The sequence below is a fragment of the Sinocyclocheilus grahami genome, unplaced genomic scaffold (genome assembly GCF_001515645.1).
Source record: "Sinocyclocheilus grahami isolate Dianchi unplaced genomic scaffold, SAMN03320097.WGS_v1.1 scaffold43.1, whole genome shotgun sequence".
Lineage (NCBI taxonomy): Eukaryota > Metazoa > Chordata > Actinopteri > Cypriniformes > Cyprinidae > Sinocyclocheilus > Sinocyclocheilus grahami.
In genome coordinates this window covers 854,960-872,773 of record NW_015505222.1, presented here as the reverse complement: position 1 = coordinate 872,773, position 17,814 = coordinate 854,960, and the positions used below count along the sequence as shown (strand labels likewise).

The window sequence follows — 17,814 nt, the reverse complement described above, 5'->3', positions numbered from 1 at the left end:
CCTCTTGAAACTTTTCCAGCGACTGCTCGGGACCAAATACGAACTGCAAGGGAACGAGCTCACAGTGGCACTGCGGGCGGCCGCTGGAGCGACACACGTGCTCCGACACTTTCTGCAGCGTGGAGGAGCTGATAACAGACGAGTGCCGCAGAGCGGAGACTATCTCATCCTCCAACAGCCAACGGATCTGAAACAGGTCACAGACAGGGTTATGATCAGTGTTAGGGGTCACGCATTACAAGTAACGCGAGTTACGTAATCAGATTACTTTTTTCAAGTAACTAGTAAAGTAACACATTACTTTTTCATTTACAAGAAAATATCTGAGTTACTTTTTCAAATAAGTAATGCAAGTTAATTTTTTTCCAATGTATTGATTGACAGCTCTGGTGTTGCCATGGTGACAGAAATCAGATGTCGTCACTGTAGTTCTAAAATAAATATGAATATGCATTAATTCATCTCCCTCACAAAAAAACAAAAACAAATTCAGTATTCCTCAAAATGAATAAAAACAATGCAACTCAGAATATGACGCAAACCTGCAATAATTAAATGTTAAACAACACAAATATCCTTTATGTATTTAATCCCATTTTATTAACCAATGTCTTTGCTTCTGACCTTCGATGATCCAATTCAACCGTACTAATCAGCGCAAATTACTCCAGACAAACATTTGTGTGTCTTTGTTTATTGCTGAAGTGTGTTGAAATTTCTTCTTCTGCATTCTACTGTACGGACGTAACTTTACTTTCCCTTCAGCCTGAGGCTTATTCATTTCTCTTTTGGTGTGAAAAGTTTTTTATGTTTGCCAAAAATAGAACTTTTTTATTTTAAAAACAAACAAGCAAGCCCAGACCAGATTTAAAAAGTAACACAAAAGTAACGTAATGCATTACTTTCCATAAAAAGTAACTAACGTAATTAGTTACTTTTTTATGGAGTAACGCAATATTGTAATGCATTACTTTTAAAAGTAACTTTCCCCAACACTGGTTATGATGTTATATGTGACCCTGGAGCACAAAACCAGTCATAAGGGTACATTTTTGGAAATTGCGATTTATATATCATCTGAAAGCTGAATAATTATGCTTTCCATTGATGTGTGGTTTGTTAGGATAGGACAATATTTGGCCGAGATTCAATTATTTGAAAATCTGGAATCTGAGGGTGCAAAAAAAAAAAAAAATCAAAATATTGAGAAAATCATCTTTAAAGTTGTCCAAATGAAGTTCTTAGCAATGCATATTACTAATAAAAAATTGTTGATATATTTATGGTAGGAAATTTACTAAATATCTTCATGGAACATGATCTTTACTTAATATCCTAATTATTTTTGGCATAAAAGAAAAATCGATAATTTTGACCCGTACAATGTATTTTTGGCTATTGCTACAAATATCCCCCAGCGACTTAACACTGCTTTTGTGCTCCAGGGTCACAAATAGTACTGTATATATTATTATTTATTTTTATAAATGTATACATTATATATTATAACAAAAACTAAACTAAAACCATAAAAAAAAATCATAAGCAAAATACATGTAATAAAATTATTAATTTATTTCAGTTAGGTAACATCTCTAATTGTTGTTTAGTTTTAGTACGAAAATAAAAAAAATTACTAAAAACAATAGACACATAAAAAAAACCTAATAAAATGACAAAAACAGAACAAAATGACTACTAAAATCTAAACTGAAAATGGAAAATGGAAAAAACAAAAACTAATTCAAAGTATTAATGAAAACTAATAGATTATTAATGATACTAAAGTAACACTCGTCAGAGCCAGACAAAAACAATATCTTAACAGAGAGATCCTCCTTTGGCAATAATAAACAGTCTGAACTTTCATGCATATTTCATATACTGTGCTTTCATTACTGGATCAATGTTAAATAATTGGGTAACACCTTACGATAAGGTTCCATTTGTTACCATTAACTACATTATTTATAATAATTATTTATCATTTAGTTAATTCATCATTTATGAATTAACAATGTAACTTTATACTTTATTACAAGCATTAATTAATCATTGCTAAATGCAACATTTACCAATGCATTGTTAAAATGAAAAGTTGAATCTGGAAATATTATTTAATGGAATTGAACTAACATGAACTAATAATAAATGTGACCCTGCAGCACAAAAGCAGTGTTAAGTCGCTGGGGTATATTTGTAGAAATAGCCAAAAATACACGGTATGGGTCAAAATTATTGATTTTTCTTTCATGCCAAAAAATCATTAGGATATTAAGTAAAGATCATGTTCCATGAAGATATTTTGTAAATGTCCTACTGTAATTATATTAAAACTGAATTTTTGATTAGTAATATGCATTGCTAAGAACTTCATTTGGACAACTTTAAAGATGATTTTCTCAATATTTAGATTTTTTTGCACCCTCAGATTCCAGATTTTCAAATAGTTGTATCTCGGCCAAATATTGTCCTATCCTAACAAACTATGCATTAATGGAAAGCTTATTTCTTCAGCCTTCAGATGACATATAAATCTCAATTTAACCCTGTGACCCTGGTTTTGTGGTCCAGGGTCACAAATAGTTGTATTTTCATTAACTAATATTAATAAATACTACAACAAATGTATTTCTCACTGTTAGTTAATGTTAGCAAATAATTACTAATGGGAATTACTAATTATTTAACAATGTAATAATTTTACATAATTGAAAATTATAATATTAAATAAAAAAAATATTTTCATTTAATTTGCACTCACCTCATCCATGGTGGCTAAAACAGCCATTTTGTGCGGAATAGGAAGTTTGGACAGGGGATCTCCAGACATACTGCAGAAGACGACAAAAAAAGTTATTACTGAAGATATTTGGCAACAGATGATGTCTGCTGAGCTCCGAACGCTCACCTTTCCACACAATGAAAAGTTGAATCTGGAAATATTATTTAATGGAATTGAACTAACATGAACTAATAATAAATGTGACCCTGCAGCACAAAAGCAGTGTTAAGTCACTGGGGTATATTTGTAGCAATAGCCAAAAATACACGGTATGGGTCAAAATTATTGATTTTTCTTTTATGACAAAAATCATTAGGATATTAAGTAAAGATCATGTTCCATGAAGATATTTTGTAAATGTCCTACTGTAATTATATTAAAACTGAATTTTTGATTAGTAATATGCATTGCTAAGAACTTCATTTGGACAACTTTAAAGATGATTTTCTCAATATTTAGATTTTTTTGCACCCTCAGATTCCAGATTTTCAAATAGTTGTATCTCGGCCAAATATTGTCCTATCCTAACAAACTATGCATTAATGGAAAGCTTATTTCTTCAGCCTTCAGATGACATATAAATCTCAATTTAACCCTGTGACCCTGGTTTTGTGGTCCAGGGTCACAAATAGTTGTATTTTCATTAACTAATATTAATAAATACTACAACAAATGTATTTCTCACTGTTAGTTAATGTTAGCAAATAATTACTAATGGGAATTACTAATTATTTAACAATGTAATAATTTTACATAATTGAAAATTATAATATTAAATAAAAAAAATATTTTCATTTAATTTGCACTCACCTCATCCATGGTGGCTAAAACAGCCATTTTGTGCGGAATAGGAAGTTTGGACAGGGGATCTCCAGACATACTGCAGAAGACGACAAAAAAAGTTATTACTGAAGATATTTGGCAACAGATGATGTCTGCTGAGCTCCGAACGCTCACCTTTCCACACCGACCCCGCGCAGGCCGTCCAGATTAGCCATGAGCTCCTCGTCAGAGCGATAGGACGAGGGCTGTCCAGGAGAGCGGTTCAGAGACACGCTGCTCTCAGACGTGTATCTACAGTATATATGTGGGTCAAAGACATTAAGATGTCCACATCAAAAGAAATTTACTAAAGTGTTTTTATGTCCATAGAAAGCACATGTAAGTAAAGTGTCTACTTTTAAGGTTTCAAATAAGTTTTTGGAGAATAAAATGTCAAAATGTGGTTGAAATGATGTTACATTGTCATTCAGTGCAACACAATATTTATGCAAAAATTCAAACAACATGCTTATTCTGACATGTACATATTAAAATATATAAAAGAATAAGGGAGCATATTAAATTTGATTGTGTTTTAAATGAGTAAAAAATTCTTACTGACAAATGGGCAAAACCTAGGATAGTGGCAACTTTTAAAAATGTAAAATTACAAATAATTAGTATTTGGGGTGAAAGTACTTAGTCTTTTAATATGTCATAAATTGATTTTTGTTGTAAATATGCCTGACAAGATTGTTACACTGAATGACATTTTAGTGTCTCTTCTGTAAATCAGGGAAAAATTTATTATATTTATTTTTTGCTCAGAAAAACTAAAACAAAAATTGCAATTAAATTAAACAGAATTTTGTAAAAAAAAATTGGGGGGAAAACAACAACAATTTAAAGCAGTATTACACATTGTTTTTATGCTTAAACCCTTTTTCGTCTTTGACACACGTACAGAGAAAAATCAGGATCACTCTAGCTGGAGCCACGCCGTTTGATTCTTTCCCAAATCTAGGACGCTTCACAATCACTGACCTGTTGTGGTGGAAGTCAGGAGTCATGACCTCGATCTCCAGAGGTAACGTGAGCACGAAGATATCAAGAGTGACAGACAACTCGTTCAGATCCACCGACTGAAGACTCTCAGCATTCTCAAGACTGGTAATGACTTCACCTGAATATATTAAAAAACATTTGATATTTTCTAACATCACTTAAAATACATGAACCAGGTTAAAACTAACCAGAGGGATGAAACTCAATATATATGGTTTCATGCCTTTTAACCAATGAATTTCCATGATTTTTCTTGAGTTGTTAGTTATATTATTATTATTATTATATTATATAATTTATTCATATTTTAAATTAACATTTATTTTTATATTTTCAGTTTTTATTTTAGTTTACAGTGCTTTTGACATTTTTATTCATTTTTTATTTTTCTATTAAAGCTTTTATTTATTTATTTTCATTTGAGTTGAGGTTAAACCTATTTTATCTCAATTAGTTGCCAATGTAACATTTTCCTGTCTCTTTTTTTTTTATTTAAGTTCAACATTTTCATCTAATTTTCATTTCAGCTTAATTTCAATTAATTAAATACATTTTTAGTTTTAGATTTATTTTTAGAAAAACAATTACGTTTTATCGATAACAACACTGTTGATCAGGATTTTGATGTGCCATATTCTCATAAATATTTAGCCAATCCTTGAACTAAATACATTTAAATGGTTAAATGTTTTATTTTTAAATGATTACGTTACATTCACAACCTAAACCTTCACGCCTTTTCCAGGTCACGGCCATAACCCAACCATAAGACCACCTACATTTACATATGTATTTATGTATGTATTTAACAAATTATTATTTAGTAATATTAACGTGATTTTTAATGTGAAAAAGTAGAGCCAGTCATAAAGCTAATTTACATACAGAACAAAGCTCACTGACAATCATAATCATTTATATCTGCACATAGAAATCAGAAATAGCAAATATACAGTACATTTAAAAAAAAAAAAATGATCATGAGAAACAAAATGATACATTTTTTGGTCAAGAAATCTTGACTGACGCTGTTAGTGGACTTAAGGGAAAAAACTAAATGCAACAGAAGTGTAGAATATGACTCTGTTAAATGGCTGCAAGCACACAGAGTACAAAGCAGCTTTAGTCAGCGGTGTGTTCAGTGTCTCACCCAGACAGGTTGGCAGTGTTTGCGTGGGCATGGAGCCATGGCAGCTCTTCATGTTGACGGAGCAGGTGAGGTGCACAAACAGAGGCGGCATCTCCGGCTGCGGACCCTCCACCTCCAGCAGAGAGTCTCCGTCCAGAATACTGAAGGAGTCCTCATCCTGGTTCACCGTGTTGGAGTCCGACGGAGACTCGCCTTCACCTGCTCCCTGTCCTCCAGCCTCCGCTCTGCCATTCCCACAATCCTGATACTCCACCTCCAGATCCGTGTCACTCTCCGTCACGATGCAGCAGCCCGACACGTTCTCTGTGCATACGCAAAGGATAAATACGGATATGCATGTTTTAATATTCTTTGAGTTTGCTAACAAATTCACATAAACTTAACAAATTTTATAAACTAAACTCTGCTGCCGTCTTGTCTTTTCTGATCTACTAGTTTGAGATTTTTATGCTATGTATATGAGGTTGTTTGGTTTAGTAATGATTGAATGATTAGGGCTATTGTTACTTGTCTGTATGCTTACATTATCTTTGCATGTATATCGAGATGATATTATTGATACATTGTTTGTTATTTTGTTGACAGTGGGATTGTGTGTGTATATGAGTGAGCTGGTATTGATTTGTTGGTTCTATGTATAGTATAACTTTTAAGCGGATGTTTTTCTTTTAAGGAATAGTGTGAATGTTATATGTATTTTGGAGTAAGTAAGTATTATGTATTGATTAATTCTTTATATTTTTAGGGTGACAATATTACCATCAGCCCAGGGACTGCAGACTGGCCTTCTGGCTAATTCTGGCACATTGTACATTTATGTATTATTGATGTGCATTGTCCCTGCCAAATAAACCTGAAATAAATAAAATAAATAAATAGCATTAAATCAATGAACCCTATTAATCTCCCTAAAATGTTCATTCATCAGTGCTGTTGCACCATGACTGTGCATACAAGGAAAAATATTATTAATCAATAACATCATAGCAAACTTTTCACAATCCATCTGAAGCCTCATTCATCTAAATAGATGTTTAAAACACTATTATGTTCTTTATGTATGACGCGTATTTAGTGAGACAAATATTACTGTTAGACACTAATGTGCTTATGTTGCAAATGGCATTAAATGTCTTCAAAATGAAACTGAGGTGGACACTCAGATACAGAAGATGTTAAAGTGCAGCACTCGGGGAGGAAACTGAACATTCAGTGTGTCATGAATGATGTTTAACCGTCTTCTGTGGCGAGTTCAGCTTCAGACACCTCACAGTCCTCGCTGGCTCTCCGCTCTCCCTCTCTGTCTGAATCCTCCTGCCGACAGTGAACGAGAGGAAAGGAAGACAGTGCCATAAACCATTCATGTTTACAAAGTCCTGCTAAAAAGATGAGCGCTGATTTGACACTCAGTAGCTTGACTAGGTACCCACTGTTTGAGCAGGGTTGACTAAAAATATATATATATATTTTTTTTTTTGTAATGTGTGCATCTTTCAAATGAAAATACAATGTATTAAAAAAAACTCTTCTGTGAATGTATATCTTTTAGTATATACTGTCATATAAACTTCCAGACAGTAAGGTGTTAATTTAGTAACAGGCAAAATCAGATAAGGACGAAGAAGGAAAAAATCTATTCAATATCACTATACAATTATAAAAATAATAATAATAAAAATATATAATAATATTATTTAAATTATAAAAATGAAACAGATCAATAAATAAACAAATATTACTATTGCAAAAAGACTAATGTGAATTTAAAATAATTAACAACAACAACTTTGCATGTATATCGAGATGATATTATTGATACATTGTTTGTTATTTTGTTGACAGTGGGATTGTGTGTGTATATGAGTGAGCTGGTATTGATTTGTTGGTTCTATGTATAGTATAACTTTTAAGCGGATGTTTTTCTTTTAAGGAATAGTGTGAATGTTATATGTATTTTGGAGTAAGTAAGTATTATGTATTGATTAATTCTTTATATTTTTAGGGTGACAATATTACCATCAGCCCAGGGACTGCAGACTGGCCTTCTGGCTAATTCTGGCACATTGTACATTTATGTATTATTGATGTGCATTGTCCCTGCCAAATAAACCTGAAATAAATAAAATAAATAAATAGCATTAAATCAATGAACCCTATTAATCTCCCTAAAATGTTCATTCATCAGTGCTGTTGCACCATGACTGTGCATACAAGGAAAAATATTATTAATCAATAACATCATAGCAAACTTTTCACAATCCATCTGAAGCCTCATTCATCTAAATAGATGTTTAAAACACTATTATGTTCTTTATGTATGACGCGTATTTAGTGAGACAAATATTACTGTTAGACACTAATGTGCTTATGTTGCAAATGGCATTAAATGTCTTCAAAATGAAACTGAGGTGGACACTCAGATACAGAAGATGTTAAAGTGCAGCACTCGGGGAGGAAACTGAACATTCAGTGTGTCATGAATGATGTTTAACCGTCTTCTGTGGCGAGTTCAGCTTCAGACACCTCACAGTCCTCGCTGGCTCTCCGCTCTCCCTCTCTGTCTGAATCCTCCTGCCGACAGTGAACGAGAGGAAAGGAAGACAGTGCCATAAACCATTCATGTTTACAAAGTCCTGCTAAAAAGATGAGCGCTGATTTGACACTCAGTAGCTTGACTAGGTACCCACTGTTTGAGCAGGGTTGACTAAAAATATATATATATATATATATTTTTTTTTTGTAATGTGTGCATCTTTCAAATGAAAATACAATGTATTAAAACAAACTCTTCTGTGAATGTATATCTTTTAGTATATACTGTCATATAAACTTCCAGACAGTAAGGTGTTAATTTAGTAACAGGCAAAATCAGATAAGGACGAAGAAGGAAAAAATCTATTCAATATCACTATACAATTATAAAAAAAAAATAATAATGAAAATATATAATAATATTATTTAAATTATAAAAATGAAACAGATCAATAAATAAACAAAAATTACTATTGCAAAAAGACTAATGTGAATTTAAAATAATTAACAACAACAATAATAATAATAAAACATAGAGCTTTTATTTTGCTGGAAAAACGCAGCGAGACCGTAAAGCTTCTCTTTGGACAATAGTTAAATAGCACTTTCAAATGCATGCATAAATGACCAAAACTCACAGCGATTGCAAAGCTGAAATCTGTATAAATATAACACATCCCTATATAATTTTAATGATTAAATATTAAAATGAATTGATACATTTAAATTATTTTATGTCTTATTAAATATAATATTTTGAATATTTTTACCTTATCACAGTCAATTCAGACTGCAAACTCTTAACATAATGACCTGGGGCCTGTTTCCTAAAACAAGTTAAATTAAATAAGCCAGGCTTATTTCAGTTAGTCTGACTTATTTTGAACCAAATCAGCTGACAATAAGTTAGACTAACTGAAATAAACCTGGCTTATTTGGTTAACTTGTTTTAGGAAACAGGCCCCTGATGCTGCAGATTCAGCAAACACTGGAGCACATCAATGCTGCTAAAATGCACATTTAAAAAAAACAGAATACTAAAATTTTAACGCACCTCTTTTTTGGAAGATGGAAGGCAGTAAAAGAAATAATGTGGATTGGACGGTACCGTCTTGAAATACTGAGCACCAATTTCCATGAACTTATCCTGTAAAACAAACATGGTGTAATATCATACCTGCAACAGTTGTGTTTTTAAGGGGTCATCGAATGCAAAATTCACTTTTACATGTTGTTTGAACTAAAATGTGTCTTGGCAGCGTGTACACAACCGCCCTACAATGATAAAATTTCACCCAGTGTTTTTTTTTTATTTTTTTTATCTCCTTTCTCATATCAAGCCGTTCTCAGATTCTAGGCAGAATGACGATTCTTGGTGATTGAGGTGTTTTGTTGTTGGATGTAATAATGAACAGCAGTCGTCATTTACTCCCGACATCTGAGCCGCTGAAGACGCAGTGGCTTATGTTTGTTTCTGAAGGGAATGTGCCCCCGATCTACATAAATGCGTCTATGTTCGCGTGAATCATTCGTGATCCAGCTTCACCTCCAGAAGAAGTGAGTATAAAGTTTTTTAATGAATCTTTGCAAATCGCCTTTCCTAGTAATGTGCTAGTTAGCAAGTTTCACGATGAATGCGGCTAAAGTTTACCGTCTCTCAGAGAGCGGCTCGGAAGAGAGGGGCGGGGTCAGCAGAGCTCATTAACATTTAAAGGAAAATGCTACAAAAACGGCTTGATCTGAAAAGAGCTGTTTTTGACAGGGTAAAAAAGGTGTTTTTTACACTACCATTGAGAAATTTTAACCAAACTATGTTACAGACTTTTCATTAAGACCCTAAAGAATCATATCAACTTGTGGAAAATGGGCATCGGATGACCCCTTTAAAAATGCCATTTCTACATTCCTGATGCCAGGTGTCAGCTATACCTGTATGATTTTGTGTAAATCAGGATACACTTCACATTTCTGCTGGGACTGGAGGAGAGACAGAGGGAATTCTGGGATTTTTGGAGACTTTGGTTCGTCCAGGTCCAGCAGGGATGTGGGAGCAGAGACTTTCCCTCTGGACTCGCCTTCACTCACATCCTCCAGCTCAATACTTTGAGAAAAGTACATAATAATAGATGAATACAATGAAAACAAAGCATTAATTCCCACAATGCATTGCTCTGTGGTCAGTACCTGGATGAAGACACCAGTGTGGCTCTGTCAGCTCCATCATCCTCTTCCTCTCCGATGATGAAGGTGGTGGGAGCGTTCCTGGACTTGCTTACATTGACAGAGCCATGAAGCTCGTGACGCTCACGAAACACACGCACGTGTCCGCAGAGCGTCTGCAGGAAGGAAGTGATGTCGATCTCCTGCAGCGACTCCTCGCAGTAGTCCATAGCCGTCAGTAGGTCTTGTGAGCTCACATTGTGCGACTGCTGCAGACTGCGATAAACACCTGTCAATCAACACAGGCACAAGACCAATGAAACCATCTGCTGTGAAAATGACTCATGCATATTTTTATGGTGATATTTTTATGAACACATTTTCTGCCCCAATTCATATTAATGAAATGCATTATGTATATTCGCAAGTATTTATATCAAACTAATGTTTATTTGTTTTTTATTGTAGATCCGCAGAGATAGTAAATATTTTAAATCAAATACATTAATACATTAATCAATTAAATACCTTTTATTTAGACAAACATGAAAAAAATCAAGTATCGGGACAGGGTGATTCCCATTAATAATCTCAGTAATGAGACACTAATAACCATTGAGAACAATGTGAATTAAATAAAAAAAACCTAATGAAATAATAAAATAAAAAACACTTTATTTTAAAATAATAATCAATTTAATCGAAAAATGTCCAGATTCAAAGCAATAATGAGAATTAGATTTTTTTTCCTTTGTTGCATTACTCTAATGAGAATTCTGGACATAAATGTGCTTACTTTTTTTTACATATTTATTTCGAATTAATAATAAAATAAATAAATGTAATTAAAAAATGTATGGACTCTACACTAAAGAGAATCCGGGACCTAAATGTGCTTAAATGCTTACAAATATTTCTTTTTTGTTATTTATTTATATTTCTATTTTAAAATAATAAAATACATGTGGTAAGATTTTACAATAAGGTTCCATTTGTTAACATTAGTTAACGTAATCTAACAATAAAAAAATACTTTAAAGCATTTATTAACCGTAGTTAATGTTGATTCCAGCATTTACTAATACATTATTAAAATCAAAAGTTGTATTAATGTTATTTAACAGACTTGTGCTAACATGGACTAACAATAAACAGTTGTATTTTTACATTAACAAAGATTAATAAATACTGTAACAAATGTATTGCTCATTGTAAGTTAATGCTAGTTAAAGAATTAAATATAGTTAAATTGTTAATTTATTATTGTAAAATGTTACCATAAATGTAATTACAAATGTCTTGTCTCAATACAGTAATGAGATTTTTTTTTTTTTGCATTATACGAAGATAAATGTGCTTAAATATTTGTATACTTGATTTATATTTGTATTTAAGCTTTATGCATATGTTGGCGTGTGACCTTTGACATAGCTCTGGTAGTAGTGCTCCTGCAGCAAGCTGCAGTAGTTGGCCAGTTCTTTGTGTTTGTGAGGGTGCGTCATGAGCTCAGTCCAGGAGCAGGCGCTGCTGCGCTCCTGAGAGATTGACCTGCCCAGAGACACACACACACATCAGATAACAGCATGCCACAATCTGCAGGACATTTCCTACAACACTACACCAGACAGCAGCCTAAAATAGCAGAGGCAAGCAGCAGAAAAAGCAATACCCAAGATACCAAAGTCAAACATTTATCCATACGTCTATTACAGAGAAAAACTCTGCTCTTTCTGTGACGTATTTCAACTTTGTCATCAGATCAGCATTTTGATTTTAGCTGATGCATTTATATTCAAATGCAGCTGAATTACAGCCCTATAAATATATACAAAAAAATATATATTATTGAAGTAGCATTGAGTCAGACCTAATTTACACAACACGCACTACGTTAAATAAATAAATTAATAAATATTTATAATTAATAAGGCAATTTATTTGCAATTTCTGAAAAAAAGACACCTTTATGAAAATGCAATAGTGTTAGAAAACAGAGAGACAACATGCAACAACCATATCTGTCCGACATTTGTACAAGAAGCAAATGCATGCTTTCTGTTTTTCAGATTTTATTAATTTGGGTCTGTATTCACTGACTATATTATGTGCAAGAAAAAGGGTGATTATAGACTCTAGAAAGTGCAATAAACATGTTTAATTAATTATTTTAATATATCAGCACTTAACGGCTCGTTGCTGACGGTCTTGATTTTAAATGTCAGTGGCCAAAACATCAGTGTAATACTTTATATTAAACAGCACAATAGCACAGCGCAACAGGATTTCATTTATCTACAGTCCAGCGGATCATCAAACATAAATACTAGTCGTGTTTGCTGCTGAAGTGGACAGGAAAATATCAAACCAGCTTTAAAAGCATGCAAAACAGATTTACAGCCATGAAGCAACAACACCCAAGATTTATACGGCATAGGTTTACCATTTCTGTGGTCAACAAAGCAGGAAAAATACATTTAAAGGGAAAGCGAAGTAGAAAAAATCAAGACGTTGAGGACACCAATATAATATGCAGCCTAAGACTTGGGTTGCTCAGATGAGTACCGAGTACTCAGACATTGCCACCGAGACAGACGTTTATCAGCAGAATATACCAGATCGACAAAGACTGAGAACAAATACTAATCCCTCAAATACATCAAGAATAAAGAGGACATAAGTTATACATTACAGTCATTTAGAATGTCTTGAGATGTCCTAAATGTCTACATGCAGGGAGTGAACCTCTTTAATTTAAGTATGTACAGTACACTATCAGTCAAACATTTGGACACATCTACTCATACTTCATCATGACTCTTTTCAACTTGGTTGGAACTCATAATGAAATATAACATATATGGAGGCATGGGAATGCAAATAAATAAAAAGTCAAGTAGAATGAATAAAATAAAATAAACCGCCTTTGAATTGGACCTTCTTCGTGTAGATTCCAGCTCTGCTAACTCTAGACATTCATCATAAACTTTTTGTCCAAACTTTTGACAGGTACTGAACACCAGAAGGCAGAGAAAACAACCCTCAGCAGGATATGAGGTCTTAAAACACATTAATATAATATAGAACAATCCAGATCACTGTGCACCCCAATCAACAACAATATACAAACTAATGTTGAAAAGTTTGGGGTTGGTAAGATATTTTTATGTTTCTGAATTTCCAGCATCATTCCTCCAGTCTTCAGTGTCACGTGATCTTCAGAAATCATTCTAATATGCTGATTTGCTGCTCAAGAAACATTTCTGATTATTATCAATGTTGAAAACAGTTATGCTGCTTCATAATTTTATTCAGGACTATTTGATGAATAAGTTAAAGAACAGCATTTATTTGAAATAAAATCTTTTATAACATTATAAATGTCTTTACTGTCACTTTTGATCAATTAATGCGTCCTTACTAAATAAACTATTCGATTGTTTAAAAAAAAATTACTAACCCCGAACTTTGAATGGTAATGCATATACCGAGATAAACTTGTCTTCATTCTGTTATTTTAAGCCCTCATATCCTTATAAGTCTTCAGCAGCCTAATATCCCCTCATTACAGTCACATCCGTAGAACAGCAAATCCCTCCAGAGAAAGAGAAAGAAAGAAGGGTCATCCTTAAGGTGACGGGGCCAAAGCGGCCCCCTCACACCCCTCATCCCCTCCCCTCCCGCCCCGTCCCGCTGTAGGGCGGCAGCAGGAAGCGGTAAGCAGGGCTACCTGTATTTGGGCTGCTGACTGAACTCCCAGGAGTCTGTCTCTTGAGCTCTATTCTCATCCAAAGAGAAACCAGACAGTACAACATTAGGACGACCACAGATCAAACACAACAGCTCTGTTCCAAAACACAGCGAGCCGCCTACAGAGGCTACTTTATTAGACATAAGGATGTTATCAATGCTTTTATCCAGAGACCATTTATTGGTAATAAAGAGCTTTTCAATTCAGTCACATAACGGGGGTTATTAGAGTTAATTAAAACCATTAAAAAAAATTCCGTTACTTGAAATGAAATAAACTTTAACTAAAATTAAATTATTTCAGTTATCATATATCTACATTTGTCATTTTCATTTAGTTAAACTTGAAGCATCAAACAACTAAAGTAAAACTAATAAATGAATAAAAACTCCGTAGGCATTTTTAAATAAAATTATAATAATAAAATGACAAAAACGCGAAATTACAAAAACTTGAACTAAAATTAAAGTGGAAACAGCAATATAAATAATATTAAAAATATAAAATTAAAAAATAATGTAAAAATAAAATTCAAAATATGAATCGTCTTTTCTCATTTTTGTTTAGTTTAACTTGAAGTAGCAAAATGACTAAACTAAAAGTAAAACTAATAAATAAAAATTAATAAAAACTATAAAGAATGATAAAAAAAGAAAAGAAAGAAAGAAAAAGAAAAGAAAATGAATGAAAATGACAAAAACACAAAATTACTAAAACTTCAAAGTTTAACTCAAAGTACCAAAATAACTCAACTAAAAGTAAATCTAATAAATAAAGATTATTAAAAACTTAATAGATATATAAATATATATATACACAAAAAAGAAAGAAAAGAAAATGTATAAAAACGGCAAACACAATTACTAAAACTTTAACTAAAATTATAGTGGAAACTAAATAAAAAAACAGAAAATAGAAATCAGAAAAAAATTAAAGTACTATAAATAAATAAAATTCAAAATATGAACAAAAACTATAATAGAATATCAATGATACTAAAATACTGTTACTTATAAGGTCCTTCATCAGTTAGATGCTGCCTAAGAATGTAGCTGTCTATGTATGCAGTAGGGTTTGGAACAGAGCTGATGTCCTGAGACCTTCATGCTACACACCGTAGCTTTCATCTGCATGTGGGAGAGTGCCTCAGTACCTGAAGAAGACGTCTCTGGGCTGGCGTCCTGAGCGCGGGTGGACCAGCTGCTCTTTGAGGGAGTCCAGTGAGCAGTTGTAGATGTAGATGGGGCAGCGGGGTCGTGCTGCGTCAGCACTGCTCTGCTGAGACGTCTGTCTGCCAAACGTGATGTGACAGTCTCGCTTCTGCGGCTCCAGAAACTGAACGCCGTCCTTCTCCTCTGAAGCTGAAAGATATCAGACAGAGTTATTAATATAAACAACTCTCCCACTCATGATCATTTTTTTGTCCTAACCAGTTGTAACGTGAAACAGCTTTTTTTGTGGCATTAAGATACTTTTATAGATTTTAATATTTTGAATTCGTTTTTTATTTTTATTTTTTGTTTTCCTTGTAATTTTAGTTAAAGGTGGGGTAAGTGATTTTTCAAAAACGCTTTAGAAAACTGATTCGGGCCGACTAGCAAAACAAACTTGTAGCCAATCAGCAGTAAGGGGCATGTCTACTCATGATGTGGAGGAGAGAGCGTTCAGTGCCGAGCCGAGTGACAGAAAGATAGAGATGGCGGATAAAAAAAACAAAAGAGGAAAACGTCTGCGGAACAAAAGAAGGCTTAAGGCAAGAAGTAGGACCCGTGTAAATATCGGATCAGTTTTCCAGCGCTGGAGAGAACTCAAGGAGTGGAAGGCCTGCGATCGGACGCCGAGGTTGCTTTGTTTCTTCTCGATAGGTGAGTAACACCGTGTCTGCACCGAAACATCTAAAGCCTTTCTAGTACACTGGACGCGACAAAGCGAGCGTTGAAAATCATTTGAAATTTGTGTCAATACGTCATGAATAGAACGCAGCAGCAGTTTTCTGTCGGGGATTTGTCGTGTCATGCCGCGCTGCATCCAGTGTAGACCATAGATGTGTGTATATATCTATGGTGTAGACAGCATCACTGAGTTCTATAGTATTTTGTCACACCACTCGCGTCCGGTGTAGACACGGTGTAACATTGGTTTTGCTTTGTTTCACAGAACTAATCGTTGCCTGGGTTGCGTACGTGTGTGTGGGGCGGAGCTATTAAAATGGGGGCAAGACCCTTTTGGGGTAGGTGCGTGTTTGTTTTGGTGATTTCAAATATCAACATTGTCTGTCAGAAATCACTTACCCCACCTTTAATGTTTTAGTAATTTTGTTGTGAGCTTTTGCCATTTTTATTTCTTTTTATTATTTTTTATAGGTCTATACATTTATTTCAGTTTTAGTTAATGTTAAACTAAATATGAACATGAGAAATTGTGCCTTCCAGTTTGTACTGTAATTTCATCCAACTCGCCTACGATTGATTTGGGAGTGCAAGGCACTATATATTTTTTGGACTTTTTTTCACTTTTCAGTAAATTCAATTCAATTCAATTCAATTTTTTACATTTATAAGAACTTCAGTGACTTGCCTGGATAAATAAAGGTTAATATAATATTTAAAGTAATAAAATGTTTATTTATGGTTTTAGTTTTTAATTTTTAACTTTAAATAACTATAACTTACATATATATATATAGTATACTATAACTATAAGTTATCTATAATAACCGTGATGAGAAGAACAACTAAACTCCCTGGTTTGGTTATGGTTTCTGTCATTTCTGCCACTTTATCACATCAAATCCAGTCTGGAAACTTATCAGAATTTAAAATCCCATACCAGCATCACTTGCGTTCATGCTGCTCTGTCCTGCAGATGTCTCCAGTGCTGCTTCTGGGTCCACCGTGGACCCCTTCCTGTCTCCTCCATGTTGACCTGTTCCAACTTGTGGACCATTGGCAGAGCTGCTGATGGAGTCAGCCTGTGATTGGCCGTTGTCCTGACAACAGGTCCCCTTCTCTTCCAGGAGACCGCTATTGATTGGAGGTTCAGTTTCCAGCCCAGAAGACATCAAAAGCTGCACATCTGTCAAAATAAAATTGTAAATTGAAATTCCAAAACAAATAAAAATAAAATTGTGGCATATAGAATATGCGTTCTGTGTGAATGGCTTGGTTTCGGTTTTAACCTTGTAGCGTCTGGACCAATCAAAACACACAATATATATTTTGTTTTTATATTTAACAAATACTCTGTAACCCCCCTCAGTTAACAAGCCATACGAGGACCCATGAACCCTTCCCCCCGGAATGCGTAACCCCCCAGGAAGCCGAAACAGGCCCCTTTGTTGCATGGCAACCAACGCTGATATCACTGGGTTTATTGGCCAAAAGTATCTAAAGCAGGGAAAATCCCTGCATGTCCCAGGACAAACAAACTTTTCTACTAATTAATTCATAGGAAACCCTTTCTTTGAATGAACACACATATTCTTCAGGCCATTGTGTATATTATTGCTGTTTTGTATTAATCTGTTGTATTATAGACTATTTTTATTCATGCTTACGATAAACCACTCATTCATATAAGTAACTCTACCATGTCTAGTATCTATGAATTCGT

The 17,814-nt window shown here is 33.8% G+C and overlaps 1 protein-coding gene across 1 annotated transcript in view; it reads right to left on the bottom strand.

The window, feature by feature from the left end:
• LOC107582345 (protein SZT2-like) overlaps positions 1-17,814 on the bottom strand; it is a 93,853-nt gene that overhangs the window by 56,930 nt on the left and 19,109 nt on the right. The window contains exons 25-37 of the mRNA XM_016268142.1: positions 17,032-17,277; positions 15,356-15,563; positions 14,182-14,229; positions 11,875-12,002; positions 10,479-10,743; positions 10,224-10,395; positions 9,349-9,441; positions 8,255-8,333; positions 5,763-6,065; positions 4,592-4,730; positions 3,743-3,859; positions 3,596-3,665; positions 2-187 (exon numbers count right to left, since the gene is read on the bottom strand). Of these exons, the coding sequence (XP_016123628.1) occupies positions 2-187; positions 3,596-3,665; positions 3,743-3,859; positions 4,592-4,730; positions 5,763-6,065; positions 8,255-8,333; positions 9,349-9,441; positions 10,224-10,395; positions 10,479-10,743; positions 11,875-12,002; positions 14,182-14,229; positions 15,356-15,563; positions 17,032-17,277 (2,054 nt within the window). The remainder of the gene's footprint in view (position 1; positions 188-3,595; positions 3,666-3,742; positions 3,860-4,591; positions 4,731-5,762; positions 6,066-8,254; positions 8,334-9,348; positions 9,442-10,223; positions 10,396-10,478; positions 10,744-11,874; positions 12,003-14,181; positions 14,230-15,355; positions 15,564-17,031; positions 17,278-17,814) is intronic.